Source organism: Rhineura floridana, chromosome 7, assembly GCF_030035675.1.
Source record: "Rhineura floridana isolate rRhiFlo1 chromosome 7, rRhiFlo1.hap2, whole genome shotgun sequence".
Taxonomy (NCBI): Eukaryota; Metazoa; Chordata; class Lepidosauria; order Squamata; family Rhineuridae; genus Rhineura; species Rhineura floridana.
The window spans coordinates 133,210,162-133,236,889 of NC_084486.1; the positions used below are offsets into that span (position 1 = coordinate 133,210,162).

At 39.9% G+C, this 26,728-nt stretch overlaps 1 protein-coding gene across 1 annotated transcript in view; it reads left to right on the top strand.

Moving 5' to 3' along the window:
* The window catches only part of PRKCI (protein kinase C iota), a 64,599-nt gene extending 57,823 nt beyond the window's left edge, over nt 1–6,776 (top strand). Inside the window, exons 16-18 of the mRNA XM_061637300.1 lie at nt 160–249; nt 758–873; nt 3,743–6,776. Coding sequence (XP_061493284.1) covers nt 160–249; nt 758–873; nt 3,743–3,830 — 294 coding nt within the window. The 3' untranslated portion in view covers nt 3,831–6,776. The remainder of the gene's footprint in view (nt 1–159; nt 250–757; nt 874–3,742) is intronic.
* Nucleotides 6,777–26,728: the final 19,952 nt, after the last annotated feature.

A 26,728-nucleotide genomic window follows, 5' to 3' on the forward strand; every position in this document is an offset into this window, starting at 1 on the left:
TTTGATGTTTATATTCTTCTGGGATGTTATTTAAATTGTATTTTGATTGCTTTGTTGTTCTTTAGCTTTACTCTGAAATTATTCTGAATTTGGCTTAATTACAATAGTCCTAGTTTGGCCTTCAATAAGCAACTTCATGTGTTATTTTTTCTGCTATAGGATCCAAAAGAACGTTTAGGTTGCCATCCTCAAACAGGGTTTGCAGACATTCAGGGACATCCATTTTTTCGTAACGTTGATTGGGATCTGGTAGGTGTACAATATAAACATTGCTTTTAAGAGTTTTACATACAGCAAATTTCTGAAGTCTTGTCCGGGTGAGATGGTTTCTGTTATTGAAAGTAAAGAGAGTTGTTTAAAAAATGGAGTTTTCCCCATAGATTTTCACATTTTATATTTATGCCCTTTATGACACAGTAAGAGCAGATAACAAATCTTTTTGGGGCATAGGGGATGTGCTTCACAAGTAACTCAGAGTAAGAATGGACTCTGCAATGCAATTATCTGAATTCTTTAGAAGCAAACTTGTCTTGTAGAATGTTATTGTTTGGCATGCTTTCAGTAGTTTGCAAGTTATGTTCTGAATAAGAATCAAGTTCATTGTTACAAAGCAATCGGGGGAAATAAATAATGGGATTAAAGCTTTAAGATGCAGTAACCACATGTTGTCCTTCCAAGAGATATCTGAAGTATCCTTAATGTGCTCAATGAAATTATCCAAAAGTGACACTCTAATCGTATGTGAACTTATTCCTAGATGGAACAGAAACAAGTGGTACCTCCATTTAAACCAAACATATCTGGAGAATTTGGTCTGGACAACTTTGATTCCCAATTCACTAATGAGCCTGTTCAACTTACTCCTGATGATGAGTAAGTATACTCTGTAATTCTAGCAGTCCATGTAGTGATGTTATTAGCCATGGTGATGAAATAGAAGTTCAAAAGCAGTATACCTCTAAATAACAGTTTCCAGTAGTGGAGGTAATATCAGCATTGTACCTTGCTTGTGGGTATCCTTGATGATTGCCCATTGCTGGAAACATGGTGCTGAGCTAAATGGATGCTTGGTGTGATCTAGCAGAGCTGCTCTTATATTCCTATGTGACTAGAGATGACTTCCCCACTCTGGTGAACAAAATGGCAGTTGGTAGATTGCACAGTGAGCTGTGGTTCAGCTGGTTTCTGAGATTTTTTAAAAAGATATTTGAGGTAATCCAGGATTTTTTAAATCAATCTTTATTTTACATCATTATTAAACATAATCATATCAAAACATCATATATAAATCATACAACATTAACTAATTTAGAAACTCAAAAATAATTTAAAATAATCTCAGATTGGTTGGTGTTACAGTGCATTTATGGAATTCAACTTTTAAAGCCAGGGTATTTTCATTTACAATTTTCAGTATACTGCTTATCTTACTTGTGTTTATTATTTCCCTTTTCTTTTTGGGTATGAGATAACCAGAAAAGAGAGAGGAAAAGACCCATTTAAAGAAATCATATCCATTTATATGCTGGCAAAGAATCGTGTTCTTTCTTGTTCGTGTATTGTCCAAAATCATACCAAGTCAAAATAAATATCTCTTTTGGTTTGATCTCGTAAGTTAGATTACTGCATTGCGCTCTACATGGGGCTGCCTTTGAAGACTGTTTGGAAACTGCAGCTTGTGCAAAATGCAGCAGCCAGATTGGTAACAGGGACCATACGGTCTGAACATATAAAACCGATTCTGCCCTGCTTGCATTGGCTGCCTGTATGTTTCCAAGCTCGATTCAAGGTGCTGGTTTTAACCTATAAAGCCTTACACAGCTTGGGACCATGATACCTGATGCAATGCCTCTCCCAATACGAACCTACCCGTACACTACACTCAACATCAAAGGCTCTCCTCTGGGTGCCTACTGAGAGGGAAGCTAGGAGTCTGGCAACAAGGGAGAGGGCCTTCTCAGTGGTGGCCTCCAAATTATGGAATGATGGTTCTGACGAGGTGTGCCTGGCGCCAACACTGCTATCTTTTCGGCGCCAGATCAAGACTTGCCTCTTCTCCCAGGCATTTTAGCATGTGTTTTTAAATTGTTTTACATTTTTAAGTTGTGTTTTAAATTGTTTTTTAAAAATGTGTTTTAAATTTGTATATTTGTTTTAATGTTTTTAGTTACTGTAAACCGCCCGGTGACCTTTGGCTATGGGGCGGTATATAAATACAATAAATAAATAAGTTTTTGTGTTAGTTTAACTAACAATGCTTCATTTCAGACCAGCTTATACCAATATCTATGTTAGTTCTGGATAGGTGCGTGCCACTGTGAAATGGTCCACGTGTAGTAAATGTAACCAACGCTTTATTTTACAGATCTGAATCATCATCTATGAATAAATTTTAAATGGCCAATTGTGGAGTAGCATTCAATTGTTGATTCATTATTTGATTTATGTCCTGGAATATGTTGGTCCAAATATTTGTACTCTGAGGCATTTCCACCACAGATATAAATATGTACCCATCCAACCCCTCCAACAGCCCCTCCAACAATTTGGCAATGAACTTGATTTAATGATGATTTTCATGGGGTCATGTGCCACCCATGCATATTTTTAGGAAAAGTTCCTTACTTCTAACTGAAATTGACCTATTTGGTTAACTCTTTACATGATTCAACATAAGAAGCTGCCTTACTATACCAGATCAGACTTTGTGTCCAGTATTGTCTGGCACCAGCTTTCCAGGGTCTCAGGTAGAGGTCTCTCATATAATCATTCTAAGTAGAGATATCAGGAATTGAACCTGAGGCCATCTACGTGCAAAGCATCTGCTTAGGTCATATGAGGATAAATATGAATATACTTCCAACTTTGGAGAGAGAATGCTTATAGTTAAAATGTGTGTAATGCCACTCTGCTTTAAAGTACCTAACTTGGGGATCATCTCTGTTCTGCCCAGTAGCAAATTATTCTTGATTGAAAGCTGATTAGGAGGATGGCGGTGCAACTATTAAATCAAGATTGTATTACTTTGATTTTTAATAACTTGAGACCTACAACAGATTTATGTGGTGGAGATAGTGCTGTCGTATAAGACCAGTGTAGTAGTTGAAAGAGGTGACCTTAGAGCCTAAGTACTTTACAAATTTAATTGTAATAGCTCCTGCTTGAACTGTAGTTTAGTGATAGGAGAAGGGCTTAAAAGAATTCCCATGGTGTCTTAACACCAAATCATCCAGGAGAAAACAAACTGGCTGTGTGTACTTCTTGTTCCTGTGTATCATAGCCTTGACAAGAATACCTTTCTTTGGGATTTATTTTACTTTAAGCATGTTTATTCCACTTTTCACCCAAAAGGAGGCCCCTAGGGCACCTTAAAACTTCAGGAAAAAGACAGTCCTTGTTCTCAGGCTTAAAATCTAAAATGCATGACACAAAACGGGACTGGGCGAGTGGAGGAAAAAAGCAAGCTCAGGCAATAGTTCTTAGTTAACAGAAGTCTTGGACCTCCTTCTGAGAGAAGAAGCTAACCGTTGCTGCTTTTTCCAGCATTACTGATAGAGGCCCTGCAGTCCAGTCTGTTATAGTAGCCTGATTTGGCTGTTGATGAACAATTGAGGGAGGAGCCTGATGAGTCTGGTCTTTCAGCAGAACCAATGCTGAATATAACATAGCCTCTATTTTTTTTTCTTAGAACAAAATGTTTAGTATTGTTTTTTGATAATATAAATGTTGCTTTTATTTTCAGTGACATTGTAAAGAAGATTGACCAGTCTGAATTTGAAGGCTTTGAATATATCAATCCCCTTCTGATGTCTGCTGAGGAATGTGTCTGATCTCCCACGTCTGAACTGTGTCCTCTTATTGACACATTTTTCTGCATGGATGAACAGTTTTCTGTTGGGATGTAATTGAGAAAATGCATTTACCTTTGTCATTTGCCATCAAGTATGAACTATTCACTAATCTGTTATAAGCTGGATGCTGTTTATTAGAACGTTAAAGGAATCCGAAATGTTAAAACAGATTTTGCCAAAGTTGAACTCATAACACAGAGGCAACCATTTGCCTACAGGCTTCCTTATGTGAAGTAGAGGATGTTGCCAGCTGTTCTCCTTGAAATATAATGCAGCTCTGGGTTCAAAGTAGTTTAGTTAAAGAGCACCTGATCACATTAAGTGAAATTAACACATCCAGGTCACCTGTCTTCAGTTTCACATGTGACTGTTGCTAGAGCAAACTAAAATTAATATAGGTATGCTCCCAAATTCACTTGGAGAACCCTGATTAAACCTGAGTTCTCAGATGTAATTAAGAAGTGTACTCAAGTTGATGATGAACTCCTAATGTGTTATGCTGAAACCATACAAAGGGTAGCATGGAAATTTACATACACTGCCACAGCCCTCTTCCAATCCATGTATCTTCAGCATTCAGTGTGAACTGGACTTGCATTTTTATCTTCTGTGTTTTAGAACTGCAATCCTGTGCACACTTGAAAACAACCTTTGTTGAATTTGTTGGAATTTAACTTCTGAGGCATAGGATCATGCTCTAATATTTGCCATTTCTTCAGGATTGTATTTAAAGCCTTGTTACTTCCTTAGACTTGATGAAAGTGGCACAGCATTTACTTTAAGGTTGACAGAGCCAAGGAAAATAAATGATTCCTTGGTAATGGAGACCATGGCTCTCTTTAAAGAGGATTTTGCTCTCAAACACCATGTAGTAGGTTTGACTCCAAATTTTTTTTCATTGGTGAACTAAAGTTCTTTGGTACACATCCTTGTTATGTAAATGAGTGCCTTCTTAAGTCTGTCCTTTTAGAAAGGGCTAATATAATGTATGGTATCAGTTGAAATTAGAATTAATAGGGAGGGGTGTTTTTTTGAAGTATTTAGCACGAATAGGCAGCTAAAGTTAACAAAAAATACCTAATGGCACCATCTTCATTGTCTTGTATCTTCTGATTAGGTAGACCAGAAATTATTTTCATTATAGATTTAGAAGGCTAGTAGTCTCATACAGCATCTATACAGTTTGAAAAGCATTACACTATACTACTACAAAAGGACCCCTCTACTAATGTGATTAGAGAAGTTGTGTTACACTCATGACCCTATACATTCAGATCTAAGATGTCTGCAAAGGTTTTCTGTATGGATTAATATCCAGTAGTCAGTGCAGGAATAAATACAAATTCAAATCAGCTAGGTCACTGAAGATGCAAGTTCTAAAGGTCTGTATATAATTAATATAATGGTGTACCAAGAAAAACATGCATGCTTCATCTTAAAAGTCAAGCTGGCTGGAAATTTTGCTTGATTTTTAAATGCTTGTAAAGAGAAGGGATTTTCAAAGTGTTTTAGATAATGTAGAAATATGGACCTAACTGAATAATAGTCCAAAACCAAGCACATTCTAGTTAGTCTTCTGTGATGTTAATTATTCTCTCTGCCATTGTGAACTTAATCTATGGTACATTAAGGCAAAAAATGCCTATTTGAATAGTATGCATTATCTTCATTGTACTTTTCAAACACTGACATGTTGAAGAAGATGAATTAATCCACCCTTGGTACTTAGCCTTACTTCTTGATTAAGCTCATGTCAGTTGCAGGGTATGTCTAAGAACACTTAGCTATGTTTAGACCTGATTAGTAATTTATGAGTTTAAATTCTTGATGGGGGTGGGGAAATGTCTGTGCGTGGTATAACATAGTGAGTAATCCAAACCCAAATCTGCCGGGATGAATAGTGTTTGGAATAGATGGATCTCCTGCTGAGCTGGCTGAGCCTGGGCTCTGCTGTGGCTACACCAGCTGAAGTCCCTCACCCTGATATGCTAGTGTAAGTCCTCCTCCATCCTGGCTCAGCCAAAGCAAGGGGCTGAAAAAGGTGCAGGGCAGGGGTAGACCCCTATTCCAAACTCCATTCAGCTCAGTCATGTGACCTAGCAATCCAGTGGAAGTTACACTGGCAAAAAGGATAGTGTAAGTCAAACTCTTATTTTAAAAGCTTGTTTTCTTTGTCAAGCTCTGTTCAGCTCAGCTGACAGTAGCCTCACTCCTGAATGGAGTTTGGAATAAGGATAAATTACACTGGCATAACTTAACCTGGTGTAATTTACACTGGCTTCCTGCAGTTTGGATTGCTGTGCCCAACAGCCATCTTATTACATAGCTCTTGCACTTACTTCTCAAAGTCCTTTTCTTAAAGTGTCTGAAATGAGGCCACTAATAGTGGCTTCAATTCATAAGCTTCATGGTACAAAATGACTTTATATAAAAGGTACGTTCTCTGACTCACAAATTGTGGAGTAAGTGGAATTCTCATCTCCGAGACTTTTCTGCTCCTAAGCACAAAAGCAGTAAAATTTCAGATGTTACAATATGTTTCCTGCCCACTTTGTATATATGTGTAATATATATTTCATCTTATAGTGTCAACTTTAACAAAGATTTGAGTGACATTAAAAGCAAACGTCAAGTTTTTGTTTTATTCATGTTTTCAGACAAGTGCCATGGTATTAAGTTAATTTTTTAAAAAACCATTTTGTTAAAGGCTGTCTTAAAATATTGAACAGGGAAGTCAGACATGGACAGCGAATGCATGATGTTGTGAAGTAACATTTTAGTATAAAAATTGGACTAAATGGGTGCTTCCATCTTGTACTGTGTTTTTCCATTTTGCAGTCTTGTATTGTGTAATTTCCTCTTGTATTTCTGCACATTTTTTTACTTTCCATTGTAAGTTTAAAAATTAAAAAGAGCAGAGCTTTTTGTTTAAATCCCATGTTGCACTAATTTGTATTCTTTGCTCAAGTATTCTTTGTTCTAATTCAAGAATTCCCAAACTGATCCATGAGCTTCATTCAGGTGGTCTGTGTCATGTCTGCTTTAAACAGTCATATTTTTAATTGTATTTTTATTGCTACTTTTATTTCTTATATTTTATTGTATTACAATTTGAATTCTATAGAATTTATTTCTATATAAGAAGGTAAAGAAGCAATAAAAATAAAATTGAAAACCATACAGTATTCAGCACACCACGTTATAAAACAGGCAGAAAAATCAAAGAGTGGTCCACCAACACCCTCATTAATTTTTACCATTGGAAATTTAATCTAATCTGCTCTGAGCTCCTGAGTTTCCTCATTTACATACTTTCAATCCTATAAAGTCTGTTGTGTACAGGATGCTGAACTTCACACCAAGTATCACAAGCCATGACATGCAAAGTTGGTAACCCTAGTTATTCTGTGGAGAAGCAATAGAGGGTAGAGATGGGAATGCCTGGAAAAAACAAAAGGGAAACAACTTTTTTTACTGAAAAAAATGTTTTTCTTCAAAATTTTCCCTTGACCCTTCACATCACTAACAGAGATAGATAATAAAATCCCAAAAACTACTCAGCTGCAGTTACATCGCAGGAAAGCTTCAGCCAGAGGATTGCCTTTACTATTATGAGCTTAAAGGGGTGACAGAACAAGTTCAATGAAATACACCTTGTTTAGAGAACAAAAAATACTGCTCATGCCAGCAGTGGGGATTGGACCCTGTAGTGAATTTCACATATGTACATGGGCGGCCTCTTCTGTCTTAGAATTGCAGCCAAACAAGTCTAATAATGGGTCTGTTTTTTCCAAGCCTACACTTTGCTGCTAAAATTCCAGTCATTGGCTGCCTCTCCTTTTCCCTGCAAAAGCAAGCATAATAGTCTTGTGTGAGAGAAGATTTAGGGACCCCGTTGCTTATTGGAGTGGGACGCACTTGTACCCTGGTTAATCAAAGAGAACGGGCAACCCTGTCATGTCACTCACCAAGACACCAGATTCAGGTTTGAATTGCATATGATATGTCTTAACATCACTAAGTCTTTCTGGATTCTCCTCCCCTGACTTCTCTGTGACATACCTAAGCAACCAAACCTCCACTTCTACCCAGATGAAAGATACTGAGATCAGTTTCCTGTAAGTGCTCCTATGTTTCAATTCATTATTTTGTTTAAATGGGTTTATTGGAAGAGAGAGATATCAGATGGTGCTAATTTGGGGTTTTGGGGGGATGGGAGGAATGTTACACTGACCAACATCCTATCTTCACTCAAATCTGAATGATCTCATCCTAGACATGAAGCCTGTTTTGATTGCTCTGGTGATGTACTCCAAACTTGGTTATAGATACTTCACATTCCTGGGACTTGGCCGTGGCATTGAAAGTAGGGACTTCTAATACTAAACTGTACTGGATTCTGGCTCCAACTCTTGTTTGGCTGTGTCTGAAATTAGTTCTATTTTAGGAAAAAGGTTTTTGAACGTTTCAATGGATTTCTGGGATAAAGGGAGGCAGAACTCAAGTGTGTGTGTGTTAAAACTTGGTATTTTATTTTAGATTTTGGCTTTTAAATTCTAAAAAAAACACATTTAAGAATTTATGCCATATGGTATGGCTTAATTTCTAAATGAGAGGTACTGAGTTTAATTAGTGAAGGCATTATGCTCATACCCTTTCACATGAAAACCATTCTCCCTATCCATGAATATGTTGAAGAACAGTTTCTTAGTTGGAAGACTGGCTCTCTGTACATATTTAAAGGTATTCTTTAATTTTTCGTGCTGTAAGGAGAGGGATTTTAAAATTCCCATCCCATCTACTCATACAGTAGCTGCCATAGCTGCAGGAGACTGTTACTCTTGGAGATTAATAATATTCTGTGTGGTTGCTATATGTGCCTCCCTGCTGCCCCTAGAAGAGTGATAGCGTTTCTTGGTAACCATGTTGCTAATTATAGATCAAATGCAGAGTTATTTTCCCTTATTAATAAACTAAGGTTTTATATCAAACTAATTTGTCTTACATTGGAATGTGGAAGGAAGCTTTGTTACCAAATGGACACCCAAGGATCTGATTTTGCAAGACAGCCAGCCTAAATATTATTCAGACAAGTTGTATTCAGCAACATAAAAAATTGGGCCACTAGCATCCATAAAAATCACAATCAATGTACACTAATCTCAAACTTTTGGATCATTGCTGTATCAATATACGTTGTGTTATCACTTCAGCTTGAACTATTTTAATAAATGTTATAATTTAGCAATAAATAGCAATGTTGTTGTTATGTGCCTTCAAGTCGATTACAACTTATGGCGACCCTATGAATCAGCGACCTCCAAGAGCATCTGTATTGCATTTTGGATACTCTGTTCATAGGGTTTTCGTGGTAAGAGGTATTCAGAGGTGGTTTACCATTGCCTTCCTCTGAGTTTGGATGCATCTTAGTCTGGTGTCTCAGCTTTGACCGTTCTGCCATGGGTGCCCCTGCTAGGAGTCTAGCCTCTTGGTCTAGACTCCCGACGGCATTGCTCTCAGCTTCTTCAACACTCTCAAACCCCCCCCCACCACGTTAAGGTGTACATCCTAAAGGGGGGGATGTTGTCTCCCAATGGGTTAGTTGCCCGGTGCACAGTACAGCCAAATGACTATACCCGGGTTGAAGGGTCCAACAAGCTTTATTTCATTCTGGCCAGAAGAGGTGCAAGGCGATAATTTGCAAAACAAGCACTCCCCTTATGGGGGGGTGCTACACTTTTATACAATGCAAGCAAAAATTCATGACACATTCTAATTGGCCCCCTAATGCCATCCTGCCACCTTTCCATTGGTTAATCTTCTAATTTATGCATGCCCATCATTTCTTATGCTCCCGGCACATTAATTTCTCCACCCATATCTGCATTCCAAGCTAGCCATCACATAATAGCTTCCCAGCACGTATTTTTACTGATAAGCTTCAGCAAGGCATGTAACTTCTCTAGGTCTCCTAAACTTAGTTTCTTTTTTTCTTGAAAATGCTGCCCTTTCAAAACGCTGGCCCTGAGTCATCAGGGAGATAAATAGCAATAGGTAATAATAATTCACATGAACTGGCCACAGCCAGCCTTCGGAAAGGGCAATGAAGAGCATGCAAACTGTCTTGGTTTTAGTCCCTGACATCTCCAAGTAGATCTTGGGAAAGCTCCTTGGTGAGCCGCTGTCAGTAGAAAATACTGAGCTAGATGGCCTGTCTTTTGTATAAGAATCTCCTATGGCCTGTCTAAAGTAGAAATGTGTAGAAGGTTACCTAACCAGAACAGTGATAATTTAGGAGCTCTGTGGAATAACATGATCTGAAATGTTCCAAAATCTACAGGAACAACAACAATCACGGAATTGTGTGTGTGTTTAAAGAAATACTGTATATGACCTCTGTAACTGCCATGCGGCCTTGTTTTAGTACATTGTTACAAGCCTGCTTGGCAGTGGTTCCTTAATGACAGGTACTGAGAGGGGAGAAACACAATCACTTTAAGGCAGTGGTTCCCAACTTTGGGGCCGGGACCCCCAGGGGGCTGCAAAATAATCCAGAGGGGGCCGTGAACAGTAAAGAAATGAATTATTTATTAATTTTTTTAAGAAGTCTACACTCCTTCTACACTCCTTCTACACTGTTTGCTTTCCGCTGCCACACAGATGACACCTCCCCCTTGCTCCAAACGAGAGGGGAGGCCTTTTCCTGAAGTGCCAGAGGATCTTTCAGGCACACTAAGGACAGGCATCTGCCTATAAAATACATGGCAGATGCCAAAGGAGGCTGAGGGTGGAGCTACCAGGAAGAAGAGGGGATTACTATCACTGATTCCTGCCTCTGCACTGCCGCTACTGGCAACGCTCTTGCTTAGAATGAGAGGAGAGGGCTTTTTGTGAAGCAAACAGAAGCAAGCCTGCAAAGAAAGGCTGCTTTCCCCCTTCCTTCCTGGCAGCCAGCCTGCCTCAGTGGGGGGAGGGGGTCACCAAAAAAAATTCAGCTTATAAAGGGGGTCCCATGCTCATAAAGGTTGGGAACCACTGCTTTAAGGCATTAGTAGATGGGGCTTGATCAGGTAAATCCTTTCTGATTGGTTGAAGGTTCCAGGCAGTAGCTAGTTAACCTACAGTTAGCAGAGGGCAGTTGGAGTTGATGAGAGTGGATGTTGGAGTTGTTTGGTGAGAATAGCTGAGGGAAGAACTGAGGCCTATATATTATTACCCAGGGTGCCACTAACAATAGTCTGATGAATATCAGAAGGAAGCCGGTGATTGAGATGGTCTGAGGGGTAGCCCTGAAGAAAGATCTTACCAGAGGGAAGTGACACAAGTGGAGGTATAACACTGGCTAAACTGTCCAACAGCAACCAGAGGAGTTTGGGGGGCACAGAGGTACAATGGCCCCAGTAGCTGGACAGGGCTGTGGAAGTGATTGGCTGGAGTGAAGGTTTAGGGAAATTGGCATGAAGACAGAGCCACTGAAAGGCTGGTGACAGCAACAAGACTTTAGAACCTGTCAGCAAGCACCTATAAAGTCCCAAAATAAGTTACTCTATTCCCTTTCATAAATAATATCCCCTTTAATAAACCTACAACATAGTTAAAGTTTTATATTGTCTCTCAGCGGTGGTGTCATCTCACGCCATGCATGCTGCTATTGTTGTTATGTGCCTTCAAACTGGTTATGACTTATGGTGACCCTATGAATCAGCAACCTCCAATAGCATATGTCGTGAACCACCCTGTTGTAAGTTCAGACCTGTGACTTCCTTTATGAAATCAATCTATCTCTTGTTTGGCCTTCCTCTTTTTCTACTTCCTTCTGTTTTTCCAAGCATTATTGTCTTTTTCAGTGAATCATGTCTTCTCATGTGTCCAAAGTATGATAACCTCAGTTTCATCATTTTAACTTCTAATGATAGCTCTGGCTTAATTTGTTCTAACACCCAATTATTTGCCTTTTTTGCAGTCCATGGTATGCACAAAGCTCTCCTCCAACACCACATAGAGACTGGGAATACTATGGTCTGAATGATCCTGACTTTAGTGTTCAGTGATACATCTTTGCATTTGAGGACCTTTTCCAGTTCTCTCACAGCTGCCCTCCCCAGTCCTAGCCTTCTTCTAATTTCTTGACTATTCTCTCCATTTTGGTTAATGACTGTGCCAAGGTATTGATAATCCTGGACAAGTTCAATGTCCTTGTCGTCAACTTTAAAGTTACATAAATCTTTTGTTGTCATTAGTCCTCTGGACGTTCAGCTGTAGTCCTGTTTTGTGCTTTTCTCTTTAACTTTCATCAGCATTCATTTCAAATCATTACTGGTTTCTGCTAAGAGTATGGTATCGTCGACATATCTTAAATTATTGATATTTCTTCCTCCAGTTTTCACATCTCCTTCACCTTGGTCCAATCCCGCTTTCCATATGGTAAGTTCTACATATAGATTAAACAAATAGGGTGATAAAATACACCCATCTCACACCCTTTCCGATTGAGAACCATTCGGTTTCTCCATATTGTCCTTACATTAGCCTCTTGTCCAGAGTATCGGTTGCACATCAAGACAATCAGATGCTGTGGCACCCCCATTTTTTTTAAGGCATTCCATAGTTTTTTCATGATCTACACAATCAAAGGCTTTGCTGTAATCTATAAAGCACAGGGCGATTTCCTTCTGAAATTTCTTGGTCCGTTCCATTATTCAACATATGCTTGCGATATGATCTCTGGTGCCTCTTCCCTTTCTAAATCCAGCTTGGATGTCTGGCATTTCTCACTCCATATATGGTAAGAGTCTTTGTTGTAGAATCTTGAGCATTACTTTACTTGCGTGGGATAGTTTAGTTTTCCATATTTGTTGACAAATTTTTGTCAAACTTTGGACAGACTCAGTAGTTTGTAGCAACTATATTGGTATGCCATCAGTTCGTGGTGATTTCTATCTTCCAAGTATTTTAAGAGCAGCTTTCACCTCACATTCTAAAATTTCTGGTTCTTCGTCATACGGTTCCAACATGAATGAATCTGTCGTCCTTGCATCTCTTCTATAGAGTTCTTCAGTGTATTGCTTCCATCGTCCTTTTATTTCATCTTGGTCAGTCAGTGTGTTCCCCTGTTGATTATTCAACATCCCTGCTCTTGGTTTATCTTTCCCTTTAATTTCTCTAATCTTTTGGAATAGGGCTCTTCTACCCTTTTTGTTGTCCTCTTCTATTTCTATACAATCACCATTCTAATAATTCTTTGTCCCTATGTACTAGTCTCTGTATTGTTGCATTGAGGGTTCTAACCATGTTTCTATCTCCTTTTGCTTTCCTTCTTTCTTTAACCATTTTAAGAGTTTCTTCAATCATCCATTGAGGTCTTTCTTTTTAACTAGAGGTATTGTCTTTTTGTATTCTTCCCTGATAATGTCTCTGACATTAGTCCATAGTTCTTCTGGTTCTCTGTCAGCTAAGTTTAAAGCCTCAAATCTGTTCCTTATTTGATCTTTATAAGTTTAAAGAAGCATTCTGTGTTAATTGGTGGTAGCGAAAGTGTTAAAGAAGCCTGTCTTATGTGAAGTGAGGCTGAGGAACCATGGGAATCCCTGCCTGAACAAGCTTTTGACTTCCCCAGAACTCTTCATCAGGCTGGATGCTAAGCAAAGTGGGAAAGAGAGAGCTTGGTGCTAAAGTAGTAAAGTTTGCATTGTTCTCAAGTCTTAAAAAAAAATGACAGAAGATAGAGCAGGCTTGATTACACATGGCTCTATTCACCCCAGGGTGTTGCGCTGCAGCCAACTCAGAAGGGACAGGAAGGGGGGAGGCATGAGTTTCAGGCGCCTCCGCAGCCAGAAGAAGCAGAGTTGGGGATTGTTGTGTCTGAGCAGGATTGTGCAGGAGGGGGGCAGCCTGCTCTCCAGCCAGTTCCCACGAGTAATGCCCTTTCCGAGGAGCCGAGCGCACCGCCCCCAGTTGATGCAGAGGACTTGTGGGGGGAAGCTTCAGAGACAGTGCCAGCTCCTCCCTTGCCAAGCAGTTCCCAGGAGGATTCCAGTGTGGCCCCGCCCCCTGACCTCGAGCCTGTTGCTCGGGAGCAGGTGTCTTCAGATGAGCCGTTGGATGTGCGTCCCCTGTCTCCTTGTTCCCGTCGCCGCGAGAAACGGACAGGGCAGAGACAAGAATTACGAAGGAGTCAGAGATTAAGTTCAAAAACATTTCCTATATAAGCCTGCCGCTCCCAGTGGGGGGTCGTTGAGTCAACTTCCTTCACACACAGCAGAGCATGTCTAGAGTATAGTTAGGGACTCTAGTGAGTTAGCGTAGGGTTTCCTATGAAGCGTAATGCCTTTGATGTATCCATTACTCTAATAAAACGAGATTTACTTGCACACACACTCCAGCCTCATTCTTTCGGCTCTGGATGGGACACAGGGATACAGGGATCACCGACCAAGATCTGGGACAATTGTTCCCATGTTCTATGATTGTTTTGACATTTGTATTGGGAGCAAACAGTGTATTATGGCCCAAAGCTTGCGGAGAGGCAGAAGAGAAGGATTCTGAATAGTTACAGGGGCTGATGTCACAAAGGAATGGAATGATGAAACAGAACTTTTGGGCTCAATCTCAAGCCACCATACTAACATAAGGATATGTGAAAAGGAGCCAGAAGTCATGGAAACTAAACAGTGTAATGTAGGTGATGGAAAGACAGTATCTCAATATTCTGTCTGGGATTCCCCTTTCACAAGCATCTGTATGTTTGGACAGTTGCTGTCTATTCCAATTCATGGAATAAAACTATCTTTTCATAGTTTCATTTCAAAGAATTGTAATGGATATATATTTTTCATTTATCTCCTGGTGTGTTAATTAGATTTTCAGATCATGTAGGAATCTCATATTCTTTGTATGTGGTAGATAATGAGAGATGTTCACAAACGGAAATGATAAATTTGAATTAATTCATAAAACAGTGTGACAAAGTGCCCTATACATCTTAGCAGTTTGAGAAACAGGTTTGGTGTGTATGCTAACCAGCTTGACAGGAAGGTTATTTTTAAGTTTTTGTACAACACTAGTCAACACCTCTCTCTTAACAAGTAATTTGGAATAGCAATTTTCACTTGTGCATTAAAAATGCAGATCAATTATCTCACTTCTTTCATGTGTGGGTGAGAGAGACATCACCTATCAGAAACTACATTAAAAGATGTGAAAGGTGAGCTATAAAGAGATTTTAAAATTGCCTTGTGGAGCTTTTACTGTGTGCCACATAGAAAGCTCTTTAAAGCTCTGATCTTTGAGGCTTTGCTGGAGATCCACCAGGCAAAATGAGGGATGTGCATTTAAACAGCTGGCTATGTGAAGGACTGCTTTCAACATCCTCTGTGTCCTATACGTTTTACTACAGCTATTTTAGTCTTGAGTGTCTTGTGGTTTTAAACGAAGCTTACTACTGCATGTCTAAGCACAACTCTGTAGAATATGGAGCATGAATTCTTTAAAAGATGCAAGCACTTGTGAAATAGCTCTGATACAATCAATAGCTCAGGTGCTTCTGGATAAGATCTCCTTTCTCTAGACTAGCTGCTTTAGTGTTCAGTATTAGCAGTTGCTATTTCCTTCTTTTTAGCTCCAAATTGTTTGCATTGCTACTCTAATTAATTAAACCTCATTTTGATCAGCTCTGTTTCTGGCATTTATGAAGATACCTTATGGTCTATGTATTACAATTAGCGCAAGTTAAAGATTACCTATTGTTGAACAAAAGCTTGGAAAGCTAAGACACCAAGCATTTGTTTAATTAATTTGATTAGTAAATAATTAATTTGAAATTATAGCCTGCCTTTTTGTCTATGGGCCCCCAAAGCAGATTACAGCCCAATTAGGCATGCATCTTTGCAGAAAAGAGCCACTTGCTTTAACGCTTAGGGCTGCAATCCTAACTCCTCTTACCTGGGAATAAGCCCCATTGAATTCAATAGGACTTCTAAGTACACATAGTTAGAATTGTGCTGTAGATCCAGTTGCACATGCTTTAAGATTGATTTTAATAGGTGTGTATTTTAACAATGGCAACAGATGCTGTCTTTTGATAGGGCTGCCATATCAAAATCCAGAAAATCCAAGTCACAATTAAACACTTTTTTTCAAAGTGTAAAACATGTATTTCTATATGTATTTGCCTTCAAACTCCTCAAAAACTAACTTTTCAGTGAAATCTTTAGCAGGGTGGCAGTGAGGTAACCATTGCTAACCATAGAAAACCTAGCATTTGGTATTATGGAATATGAACATAATAAACTTGTTATGTAGCATTTAATGATGATAAATTCATTAATAACCATGAATGCCAATTTACTAGATCATGGGTTGCCAACTTGGTGCCAGCAAAAGTAAGTCTCTTGGCCTCCTAGGGAAAAAAGGTATGAAGCAAAATGTGCAGGTGTTCTAAGTTATTTCTGTAAAATGAGTCAGTCTGCCTGCTCCCTGTCAGTGTTTTTAGCCGAGTGAAGTCAGAGCTGTTATTGATAAGTTATTTGGAGACCAGGTATCGCTGTAGTCCTAAAGAGCTTCTGTTTTCCCCTCCCCTTTAGTGCATTTTTCCTGCTTCTATCTTACTTTCTAGTAGACCCTGGAATCTCCGTAGTTTGCCCTTCCTTTTTACTTGGCAACTAAGATGCGCCTTTCCTGTTCTGCGTTTGTCTGAGATCAGGTATTCCCTAGAAGTTATCTTCTGCAAATACTACAACACAATGAGTGTCGGTCAATGTTAAAGAATTCCATCCCCAAATGACAAATGCAAAATGTGAAAACTTTGCAAAGAGGCTTAGGCATGTCTCCCGCTGTGGAGCTGATGTCCAGGCACTCATTAAGAATTGACTATATAGTTAACTCACATCTCGCAGTACAATGCATATCTACAGAAGTAAGTATCTTTATGTTTAATGGGGCTTACTCCCAGGCAAGGGGGTACAAGGAGGCAGCCTAGGCTTTGGTTTGGGATTGGCATAGAGAAAAACAGGATTCTTGTACTTTGACACAAGCGAATCTCCACAATTGGGACGAACAGAACATAGCTGACCTTCCATGGTAAACATGAGGTTTTTGAAGAGGGGAAAGCAGTAATGACTGTAATTTTGTTATATGCCATGTCCCCATGGCAACCATATTGTGACTGGCCTCCTCAGCCCTCTCTCAAAATTAGAAATGTGTCAACTGGTCCAAAAATGTTGGTGACCCATGCACGAGATAGTCAAACCTATTTTAATAGCATGCAAAAGGAATGTCTTAACATTTTACAAATCAGTTTCTACATTTTTTACATTTACTAAAACTAAGAACAGAATTATCAAATATTTGTATAATTCAGACACAAACCCTGTATTATAATAAATTAATGAACCAGTTGGTACTTAAAACAGGTAACCTATATGACTTCTTCCTTGTTTTCATTTTGGCACACTTAAAATAATCAAAACCGATATGGCTAGTAACCTTACTTTCTGTTGACATCAAATAACAGAGCAATCCAACTCAGAAGAAGTCGGTGTAAATGTATCCGGCACAAGAGAACCTGGCATAAAGTTCCGCTGCATCCAATTGCCATTTAGGAGCCTCTGGGTTGGCTGAACGCCAGCTTAGCTAGGAGCTGCACGCAGGGATCAGAAAGTAATTCATTTTTTTTTTTTATTAATTTATTTATTATATAATTTGTATCCTGCCCTTCCTCCCAGCAGGAGCCCAGGGCAGCAAACAAAGCTCTAAAAACACTTTAAAACATCATAAAAACAGATCTTAAAATACATTAAAACAAAACAGAGTTAAAAACATTTAAAAAACAACTATAAAAAAGGGTTAAAAACATTATTAAAAAACATATTAAGCAATTCTAACACAGACGCAAACTGGGATAGGTCACAACCTAAAAGGTGTACAGTAAGGTCGGTAGCACAATGGCTTTGTAAATAAGCATTTTGGTCTCCCTGCAATTATCCTGATCCTCGAACACTCTACGCTTCATTCGGCAGAACGCAGCACTCGCAGAGCTCAGACGATGTTGAATTTCAGCATCAATGTCAGCTTTTACAGAGAGATGGCTGCCAAGATAGGGGAAGTGATCAATGTTCTCCAGCATCACACCATTAAGCTGGATTGATGGTGCTACAGAGGGACTAGTTCGCACCTGTTGATGAAGCACTTTGGTTTTTTTAGTATGAAGTGAGAGCCCAAGCTTTCCATATGCTTCTGCAAAGACATTTAGGATAGTTCGAAGATCTTTCTCTGAACATGTGGAGACTACATTATCATTGGCATATCGAAGTTCTACGACAGAGGTTGAAATTACCTTAGTTTTTGCTTTCAACCTACTGAGATTAAAAAGCTTTCCATCTGTTCGATATATGATTTCCACACCAGTAGGAAGTTTCCCCTCAATAAGGTGTAGAATCATAGCAATGAAGATAGCAAATAAGGTAGGAACAATGACACATCCCTGTTTTACGCCTGATCTGACTCTGAATGGATCACTCTGAAAGCCATTGTTATCTAAAATTGTCACTGTCATGTTGTCATGAAGGAGTTGCAAAATATTCACAAATATATCAGGGCATCCAGTCTTCAGAAGGATGGTCCAGAGAGCAGTTTGATTCACAGTATCAAAGGCCTTAGTCAGATCAATAAATGCCATATATAAAGGTCGATTCTGCTCCCGGCATTTTTCTTGAAGCTGTCGTGCGGTGAAGATCATGTCCACTGTCCCCCTGAAAGGGTGGAAACAATTTTGAGATTCGAGGAGGACATCCTCTGAGATCGGCAGGAGGCAATTTGCAAGGATCCTTGCAAGGATTTTACCTGCGGTAGCAAGAAGAGAGATGCCTCAATACTTCCCACAATCTGTTCTATCACCCTTCTTAAAAGCCTGCTCTCTCAGATACCTCTACCAGGGAGTAAGCTCTCTCAATTGACTTCTATTACAACTATTTTCTTAGACTGACCTTTTTCCTGGTGTAACTTTTGCCTGGATTGGGACTTGCAGGAGCTCTCTGAACATGAGCTGGATGTGGCCTAAGTCCCTCCCCTTGCCTCCTCCCCTGACACACCCTCAACACACCCCTTTTTGGGGCCTTATGCCAGCTCCACTTGCTCCAGTCTTGGCTGAGACAGCTGGATCTTGGCTGAGTCGGGCTGAGGGACTTACACTGGCATAGCCTGCCTGAGCTGGGACTCAGCTGGCACAGCTGGAAATCTGCTGTATTCAACTTCCTTCAGCCTGGCGCAAATGCGAGTTGGACTGCGCCCCAACATGGCTCAGCCTTCCTTGCCCTCTGCTAGATCATAGGCAATCTTTTACCAGTTTCCGTTTACTAAAGGTTCACTTATCCAACCGATATGAAGTTATATTATGTTAATGTGTATTTGTGGAAATTGATTTTCCAGGCCTTTGCCCTAAATTTGGAGAATTGGAATCGAGCAGAATTCTAAATCAAAAAGATTAGGTCCTGGTTATCAATCGATCATAATCCAGACTATAATGCGCAATAAACACAAAACAAGAACTATAAATATCCAGAGCTTGGAAAAGTTACTTTTTTGATCTACAACTCCCATCAGCCCCAGCCAGCATGGCCACTGGATTGGGCTGATGGGAGTTGTAGTTCAAAAAAGTAACTTTTCCAAGCTCTAACTAAAACACATAATCTCATCCACATTGACTGACAAAACATATAACGTGTATATGTAACATTATCAAGGAATTGAGCATTTATAAAATGGGCAAGTCTTTCTAGCCTGTTTTAGAAGAGTGAGGCTAAGATTAGCTCCAAGGGCAGTGAGTGAATAATTGACAAAGAATAACAGAGAACTGAGTCAAAACATAATGTACAAAACTGCAGATAAATCATTAAAAATGAACCAAGAAGCCACACATCTACTTCAGACATGTGAATTGGTCAAGGAATGTAGCATACAGACGCAGGATTGTAAGGCCCAAGTGAATATGATTGCCCAAACTTCTCATGTCATTGCCTAAAAGCTTTAACCGAGGCCTTGCCTACTCATTTTGCCTCTCCCTTGCAGAAACAATAGCACTAAACTGCAATGTTCCTGTAACAATTGGGGCTGTGCATGCACAGACCACCCTATCCACCCTGTTGCTCCAGTCTGGAGGGGAGGCATCAGGCTGACCTGCCCTGGGTTGACCCAAGGACCACCTACCCCAGCTCAGAGCCACTCCCGAATATGTTAAGGAGCAGGGCTCATGTTTAATTAGGGTAACTCCCCGCCATTAAACATTCCCTCCCCTTAAATATTAGGCAGGCGCCATGTCTGCTATCTTTTCGGCGCCTTTTGAAGACTTTCCTCTTTCAACAAGCCTTTTAAGTTGAGACCTATCCCAGTCTGCATCTGTGTTAGAATTGCTTTTTAATATTTTTTAAAAATATGTTTTTAACCCTTTAAAAATGTTTTTAAAGCTTTTTTTAAAATGTTTTTAACTTTGTTTTGTTTTAATGTATTTTAAGGTCTGTTTTTATGATGTTTTAAAGTGTTTTTAGCATTTCTGTTTGCTGCCCTGGGCTCCTGCTGGGAAGAAGGTTGGGATATAAATCAAATAATAAATAAATAAATAATAAATATGGCAGGGAGGTGAAAGGACACATTGCATCTCCTCCCCCCACCATCCCCAACTGAGAGTGAGGTCAATTTATTGATTTTTCTTGCAGGAAAGCCTTTTGCAAAACAACATCCCCCCTGAATAGTTCCTTCATTTGCAAAACAGCATGGAATGAACACATCTGAACAGGTCTGATTTGGCCTGGGCCTCGGGCTTCGCCAACTCTGGTGCGCAACCCTAAAATTATACAGCCAGGACTGATTTGGAATGTGAAAAGGTGTTTTATTATAGAGTCATAATTAGGAAGATCCATACAAACCACAGAAGCAAAAGTTAATGATTTTAAAACATGTGACCCTTAATCTGCCCTGATATTGACCTGGTTTGTACATAGAATCATAGAATTGTAAAGTTAGACGGGGCCTTCAAAGGCCATCAAATCCAACCTTTGCTCAATGCAGGAATCCAAATTAAAGCATACCCGACAGGTGGCTGTCTAGCTGCCTCTTGAATGCCTCCAGTGTTACTTACCACCTCCTGAGGTAATTGGTTCCATTGTCGTACCACTGCAACTGTTAGGAACTTTTTCCTGATATTCAATTTAAATCTTTTTTGTTTTCAGGTCATCTCTAAGCTTTCTGTGAAGTCACACTGGCTTCTTCTGCTGTCGTCCCCCTTTTTTCCTTAATGGAATTGTTTGTCACTGTGCCTTTAGAATTCCCTCTATTAGAAACTCCCACCCATCTTGGACTCCTTTTCTCATTACGGCCGCATGTCACGGAACCTTACAATTGTTCTGAGTTTATTAAAATTGACTTTCCTGAAGTTCAGGATACATATATGGCTCAGCTTTTGTTTCCTTTAAAATCATGAAGTCAAGTATAGCATGTGTGGTCACTTGCCCCCAGAGTTCCTGTAACTGCCACTTCATTCAAGTCATCTCTATTGGTTAGAATCAAGTCAAGGATAGCTGATCCTCTAGTTGCTTCCTCCATGTTCTGTAGGAGAAAGGTATCTCCAATACAGGAATTTCTTGGAGGGGCTGTGTTTGGCAGAATTTGTCTCCTAACAGATATCAGGGTAATTGAAATCAGCCATTACTACTACATCATGCCTCCTCAAAACATTGGCAATTTGCTTTGCAAAAGTTTCATCCTCATCTTCTCCTTGATTGGGTGGTTGGTAGTAGATTCCAACCACCATGTTCCTTTTATTTCTTGCCCCATTTATTTTAATCCAGATACTCTCGGTAGAGCTACCAAGCTCATCCTCCTGTATTTCTGTGCAGGGATATATATTTTTAACATATAGCACAACTCCGACTCCCTTTCTTTTCATTCTGTTGTTTTTGAACAAGTTATATCCTTAAGTTGCCGTATCCCAGTCATGAGAGTCATCCCACCTAGTTTCAGTTATATTTATCAAGTTGTATTTACTCTCCTGCATTAAGTGTTCAAGTTCGTCCTGTTTGTTTCCCATATTCTGGGCATTAGTATACAGACATCGAAGACCATGTGATTTATGGCCTGGCTTCCTTCCTACATTTTATGAAGACTATTACTGGGCCCCATTAGAGCCGTTCCCTCAGTTTCTCTTACAAGCACAAGCCTTTGTTAGTTGTTACCGCCAAGTGTATATCTCCCTCCCCCTTAGGATTCAGTTTAAAGCTCTCCTGATGAATTTCTCCACGCTGTGGCCAAACATTTTCTTCCCAGTTCTTCTGAAGTGCGACCCATTACTTGCCAGCAGTCCATTTTCAGCAGTCCTAGAATCCAAATCTCTTCCGTTGGTACCACCTTTGCCGCCAGTCATTCACCTGGAGTATTTTTCTTTCCCATTCTACTCCTCTTCTAAGTACTGGAAAGATGGATGAGAAAGCTATCTGGGCCCCAAAGTCCTTGAGATTCCTTCCCAGAGCTTCAAAAGCTGACATGATTTCTTCATAGCTCCACTTGGCAGTATAATTTGTTCCCACATGGATGAGTAGAAAGGGATATCTGTCAGTGGACTTTGATGCAACCCTTCTGTCACATCTCTAATCCGTTCTCCAGGGAGACAGCATACCTCTTCAGCCCATGGATCTTCTCAGCATACTTAGGTTTCAATCCCACACAGTAGGGAGTCTCCCACCACTACTACTATTCTCTTGTTGTTGTGGAGCTTGGTTTCATTGCCTCTGCTTGACTAAGCTTCAGCCTCTTACTCGCTGTCGCATGGAGTCTCCTGTAATTCTTCCCCTGCAGACTGTCCTCCAGTCTCATCCTTAAGTGCCTGGAAGTGGTTCCGTAGTTCCACCGAAGAAGGGCATCTTCTAGCTATTCTGCTCCTAAAGGTCACCCTTTTTCACGGAGTTTCCTCCACTTTATTGTTGCTCTCCACAACAGTCTCCTCTTCTGCTTCAACATGCTGCTGTTCTTCCATCTCCTGGACTTCTCTTTGCTGTTGTTGTTCCAGCATACTATCTAAGAACCCTTCATCTTCTCCTCTTATACTCTTTAGTGTAGCTACCAGCTATTCCAGAACCCTCACTTTTTCTTCCAGCAATGCCACCAGCTTGCACTTGTTGTATGTGTACATCATGTTTTTCTCTGGCAAGAAAACAAACACTGCACACATCTTGCAGATAACCACCACTGGAGTGTCCTTCTCGTCCATAGTATCTATGCTTTTTGTTTCTTTCTTTCTACTTGTATTGGAATGGCCTGTGTTTTGTCCTATCGACCTTCAGGGTAAATAGGAGAGCTCCACTGGTATGTGGTGTAATATATAAGGGAATTTTTTTTTTTAGCCATCTCCCTTTTGACCTCCCCCCTCCAAACTCCTCTGACAAACACCTGTTAGCTCGCCCAGTTTGCTCACCCCGTTGCTCACTCTCTGAGAGCTGGCTCGCTCCTCTGGACCAGCTGACACAGCTCCCTCTGCTCTGCTCAGTTAGGAGTCAGGAAACAGAATACATAATAAACCTATACACAATGCTAAACTATGATTAATGTTAAACATAGTTAATAAACCATAGTTAAAGCTGAAGCATCTGGCACACAATAACTTAAATATTAGTTTATTATAACACAGAATAGTTGATAGCATCAGCTAGGGCAGCTGAGCCTTGAGTGGATTGAATTTTTTGTTGCTCTTTAATTGTGGTTCTGTAGCTTTTGAGTGGTGACAGCTCCTTATCCATAGTTAAGGAGAAGGTCTGGGTTCACACATAACACTAAGTTAACATTAACTAAGGCTTATAAACATGCTACAAACCTTGGTTAACGAGCAACCTTTAACCATAGTTAATAAGCCATAATTAAACTGTGGGCTGGGTTCGCATAAAATGCTACACCATGGTTTAATAAACCATGGTTTAGTATTACGGACGAACCAGGCCACTGTCAGTCTAGTAGTGACTGGCCTCTCCTCCCATTGGTCCTCCAAGCCTTGATCATTTTACAAAACAAGTGTATGTAGGATCAAAGTTTCGAACTTCTTCAGCATAGGCTTTTAACACTAATTGGAGAGTCCAAAAGTGCAATAGGCTTCCCTGAGCCAAAATCATCTTCCATCCATATCTGAACCTCTACTTGCTTTGCTAACCAGCCTTTTTATTTTAATGGCAGAACTGCTGAGAAGGGAAGAATCCTAATGGGAAATGGAGTTCCTCACTGAGGCTGCAATAACCCAATTGGATTTACTTTTGAGTAGATATTAATCTTGCACTGTCCATGTTCTATACATTTATTTATTTATTTATTGCTTGGCACCTGAAGGTCTCCAAGCAACTTACAACAATTTATAAACAAAAACAAATATATCATACTATAGAAACAAAAGTATAAAAGAAGAAACCCCATGCAGCTGGAGGAAGCTTTGACAGCATACTAATAACAGACATCATCACCTCAGTCTATCAAATGCCTGGGAAAAACAGTAAGTCTTTACCTGGCAGTAAAAAGATGTCAATGAAGGCAGCAAGCAGACCTCACTGGGGAATGCATTCCACAGACAGGGAGCCACAACTGAAAAGGCCTTCCCCCTTGTTACCATCCTCTGCGCCTCCCTCAGAGGGACCTGGAGAAGAGCCTCAAACCTCTAGAATTTAAAATAATTAAAACACTCAAATATAATTATAACTGAAAATACTTAAACTGATTTTTTCATGTATGCTCCCTCTCTCCAATAGAGAAAGTATGGAACTGAAAACCATTCCTCAGAGAAGGGAAAATCCTCAGGCAGGGAAGAGAACAGGCTTTGCCCACAGGGTGAGGCTTTTGTATACTAAACATGGTCTGCTCTCTGGCTGTCTTGTTCCCCTCATTAGACCAGCCACCAAAGAGCTAGGAGCTAGACTTGCTTCAGCCAAGGTAGCTAAGCCGGGGTAGTTGTTTTACAATCCTAAGAACTGGTTGGTATATTTTTTGATTAAAATCAAATGAAAGAATAAATTTAATTTCAATTTTCAAAATATTTCTGTTTGTCTTGTTAGATTAACACAAGAGGTTAATAAAGAGACTTCAAGATAGGAATAACTAGGTAGACTGCCCCCTCCCCTAATTTCCACTCCTGAATAACTGCCATGTGTACATGCTGAAGGGATCGAGAGAGTTGTGGAAGAACAACTGCAGACATCCCTGAATGAGACTAATTATCTGGATCCATGCCAGTCTGGATTCAGGCCTGAGTTTGGGAATGAATCAACCTTGGTTGCCCTGATGGATGACTATAAAAGTCAAGGACGGGGAGTACAACCCTGCTCCTTCAGTTTGATCTCTCAATTATTTTTGAGACCATTGACCATGGTATAGACAGACTGCAGAATGGGTATCTGCAGCACTGTGTTGTAGTGGCTCCATTCCTATCTGCAGGGTTGTGTCCAGAGAGCAGCACTGAGAGAGCACTGTTGCTTATGCTATGGGGTGCCACAGAACACTAATTTTGCCCCCAGTGTTATTCAGCATCTGCACAAGTATGTTGCTGGGTCAGGTTCAAGGTACTTGTGTTAATTCACAGTGTTCAAAGTACTTTAAGACCATCTGGTCCCTTATGCTCCATCTTGATCACTGAGATCCTCTGAAGGGCACTTCTCCCCACACCCCTGCGGTTTAGTTGGCCTTTACTAAGGACTGAGCCTTTAGTGTGGTAGGCCTTGTCCTGTGAAACCCCCTTTCAGTAGAGATTTGGCACGAATTGTCTGTATCTTCTTTTAGATGTCTTCTGAAAACTGTATTGTTTAGACAGGCTTTTGCAAAAGGATTTTTTATTTTTAACCAAACTGTATTTACTGATGCTTTTTTCTGATTTTATTATAATCTTATGTTGAATACAAAGTCTTGATATACTTTTACAAAATGAATAAATAAATAAATGTCAGTTACCTAACCATGGTGGAAATTGTTTATCCATGTTTCACTCACTCATTGGGGATTAATAAAGAGCAGCAAGATTTTAAGGCAGAGTGAGACACGGGATGAGGATAAGAAAAGCTGGAGAATATGTAGAGGTGTAGCCTTTTTTGTTGCACTAATTTTAGGGAATATGAACCAATAAGTTGTGGGGTGCAGCTATGTGAGACCCTGGAGCAGTTTGCTCCCCTTCTGCACCCCTAGGACGAATCCTTTCATTTTTACCTCTGTTAAAAATCACCTTGTTCAAGGTAAATATATTTGCTTGAATCCACCCCTTGCCCTCCTTTCCCTGTTTTCCCCAGTGTACAAATTTGGATGGTAAGCTCCTTTACAGATAATTTGATAGTTTTGCTTAAGATATACTACAAAGTGCCATGCATAGTGATATACTACATTAATTAGAATAAGCTCAGGGTGGCTTACATTGCAGTAGACATGGGAATGTGCATTCCTAGCAATTTCTTGAGCTGTATCTGGATCATGGCCCATACATCTGAGTATGTCTGCTTACAGAAAACAGTGCATGTGCATACACATTTGTTGTACAATATACAGGCTATCACGGACGAGAGTGATTTGGGTAATGTAAATATTGCCACTTCTCTCTCCATCCCCCCTTTGTAAGGAATTCTTAAAGCTAACTACTTGGACCCATGAGATCTGAGCGTGCTGTCTCTGTACTTAGGTAGATAGACAATATGCTTTTTTTAAAAAGAGGTAAATCAGTGACAAACTTCCATCTATTTAGGCTTTATAGTTAACATACTGGTAGATAAAATTGGGTTAAGTGCTTTGACTAGGCAAACTGAGGACAAATAGGCAGAGAGGCTGTTTTACCATGAGATAAGGGTGGTCGCCTCAGGAGGCAGACAGACAAAGATCTGAGT